The sequence below is a fragment of the Panicum virgatum genome, chromosome 9N, assembly GCF_016808335.1.
Source record: "Panicum virgatum strain AP13 chromosome 9N, P.virgatum_v5, whole genome shotgun sequence".
Lineage (NCBI taxonomy): Eukaryota > Viridiplantae > Streptophyta > Magnoliopsida > Poales > Poaceae > Panicum > Panicum virgatum.
In genome coordinates this window covers 8,923,487-8,926,404 of record NC_053153.1, presented here as the reverse complement: position 1 = coordinate 8,926,404, position 2,918 = coordinate 8,923,487, and the positions used below count along the sequence as shown (strand labels likewise).

At 53.6% G+C, this 2,918-nt stretch overlaps 1 protein-coding gene across 1 annotated transcript; it reads left to right on the top strand.

The window, feature by feature from the left end:
- The first annotated feature begins 446 nt into the window (after window positions 1-446).
- Window positions 447-1,029, top strand: LOC120692034. Its single transcript, XM_039975242.1, has one exon. The coding sequence runs from the start codon at window positions 575-577 to the stop codon at window positions 863-865; it is 291 nt and encodes a 96-aa protein (XP_039831176.1). The 5' UTR covers window positions 447-574; the 3' UTR covers window positions 866-1,029.
- Window positions 1,030-2,918: the final 1,889 nt, after the last annotated feature.

Below are 2,918 nucleotides of genomic sequence, written 5' to 3'. Positions count from 1 at the left end.
CCGGCCGCCGAGCGGTGAAAGGGCCAGAAGCACAAGCACTGAAGCAGGGGCACGGCAAAAGGAGGTCACTTTTGGTGGCCAAACGCCCCCAAAATCCCCCCGGATCTTCAGTCCACTCCGGCGACCGAGTGCCCTGCGAGTACGCTTCCGGCTTCCTCCTCCGTTTCTTTTACGTGGTCAAGGCGAGGCGCGTGCACGAAACGAAGGCCACGCACGACGACCCAACCGCGCCCAAAAAGGGAGGGGCACGTTTTCCCAGTCCACTCCGATCCCTACCGCGGAAACCCAGCACGAAAGGCACGCGAAACGCCACCACACCTGGTCGCCGCCACCGCCACCCACCCTGACCCAGCCCAACCTCAGCTCCTTCCTTGGCCACGCCAAGCCTCGCTGCCTCTGCCTTCCTGGCTTCCTGCCCCAGCTATAAAACCGAGCGCGAATCCTTCCCCTTCTCCACTTGCCCCACAAAGCACACGAGCCAGCAGAACCAAGCAAGGGCTACTCTCTCCGACGACCGGCCGGCGGCGCGCGGCAGAGAAGGGATCGCCCTCGGGCCTCGGCCATCATATCCGGGATGTCTCGGTACGTGGAGATGCTGGACATGGGCGTGCGCATCGCGGCGAGGTTCCACTCGCACTGCCCGCAGACGGCGCGGATGTACTACAAGCCGCCGCAGGGCCAGGCGGCGACGACGTCGGGCGCGGCGGAGGACGACGCCAGGGCCAGGAGCTCCGGCGGCCTCCGCGCGGCGCCCGTGCGGCGGCCCTTCGCGGCGGCCGCGGATCTTGGCGCCAGCGGCGATCGGACGGGGTTCCAGGTCCGCGACTTCGACACCGCGCAGGTCGTCGTGTACGAGGTCATCTGAGGGAGGCTGCCAGAGAGCGAGGTTTCCGGCCGGCTTTCCGCAAGTGCTGCGAGAGGTTTCTTGCGAGATGAAGAAGTTTTTTGGAGGAGGGAAAAATTTGTAAATGTGTACTCTATTCTTTGATTTGTTCACTCAACACGGAAAAAATCATTATTGAGCAAACATCACGAGCGTGTTGCATTTTCCTTTGGTTGATTGGTTCGTATTCTGAAAGCGGTCGAATACACTGACGAAATTGAGCTCGATCAGAGTTCAGAGCGGTCCTAGCTCACGTAGCCCACTCAGCCTCAACAGTGGCGGTATCTAATGTTGTGAATTCTACTTCCATAATTGACCTCGTTAAGATAGTCTGCTTGCAAGACTTTTAGGAAACAGTTCCACCACCAAGTGTAAATACGTATCCACTTGTGGTCTTTATCTCATCAGCATCAGAAATCCAGTTTGAATCACTATATCCTTCTAGTACTCTTGGATACCCCGTGTAGTGAATTCCACAGTTCATTGTCCCCTTTAGATAGCGCATTACTCTTTCAAGAGCCTTACAATGATCATCTCTCGGGTTTGAAACAAACCAGCTCAGTTTGCTTACAACAAATGAGATGTCAGATCTTATAGTACTAGCTAAATACATCAATGAACCAATCATCTGAGAATATCTCAGCTGATCTCGTATTATCATTTTGTTCTTTCTAAAAATTAAACTGGCATCATATGGTCCAACCACCAATGGATGGATTGCAACTTTGGAAGTTGGAATTGACTAAAGATTTGAGCTTGTATGCTCTTTGCCTCTTTGGACGGAAGCACGGATCTATAGGCGAAGGTACGAAAGCTAGTGGCGGAGCTAGGATTAATTCCTAAGGGGGGCATTTTGTCTTGTGACAATCAACATGTATATATGTACACAAATGTGTGTGCTATTGGTTTTTTTTATATAAGTTGTGCTTTATAAGTGCTCCAATTTATCATTTGCGTTGAAAAAATAGGATAACATCAAAATTTTGCTACATCAATTTTGCATCAAAACCTAAGCAACCTGTCCTTTTGCAAACAAATCCACTCACAGCACGTCGGCACCAACTAAAAGAAACTACAAATGAATAGTGCCACTCCGATCATATATAGTGCTAAACAAGTAATCGGCCAATTGATCAGCCTCTAATCGCCTGCAAATCTTTGCGGCAAGGGGGGCCATGGCCCAGGTTGGCTGAGCTGTAGCTCCGCCAGTGACGAAAGTCCGATAGACCTGATGGAAAAAAGTATGAAGCGAACGGACCAAAGGTCCGCTGGCTAGCGGCGGCAGTGGCTGCGCTGCCCGCCCGGGTTCGAGCCCTGTCGGGGCCGAATTTCCGGGTGCGCACCGGGGTTTATCCCCAGAGGGGTACCGGGGTGTGTGTGTGCGTGTGTATGTGTGTGGTGTGTGTGCGTGTGTAAACCCCGGCAGTCGCGTCCTCGGATTTCCCGGCAGCTCATCTGCGTTGAGCGCGCGGTCAACGTGGGTGCCCAATTGAGTTCTTAAATGATTACCCAGTGCTTCTGGGTGCTTTCAAAAAAAAGTATGAAAAAAATACGTTAAGGTTATGAAATGACAAACTAGCCGGTGCTCAAAGACTTGCACCCGCAGCACATGCATCATGCATGCTGATCCCCCACGGGAGCAGGAGGCCAGGAGCGGGACACACAAATATGCTGACACCCGCCAGTGACACATGCTTCTCAGCTAGGCGACGGGGCAGGAAATAAGAGATTCAGAGTAGCGCGCCTGTGCGAAACGATCGATTGCTCTGGAACCTGAAATCTTTCTGGCAGCGACGCACGATAACGACCGGTCCATCCATGGCCCTTCACCGCCATCCGAGTGCGTGCGTAACGTGTTGGCGCTGCGACCACGCTTCCTCTCCACCATTTTTTACGTGGCCGCCGGGGTCAGAGCTAGCGCGCCAGCGCACACACGGGAACGGAAGCCATCCCGACTCCAACGCAGAAGGGCACGTTTTTTTTTTTCTTAGCCAAGCCAACTCCTCGCCGCGCGGGAGCCCCAAACCCGCACGAA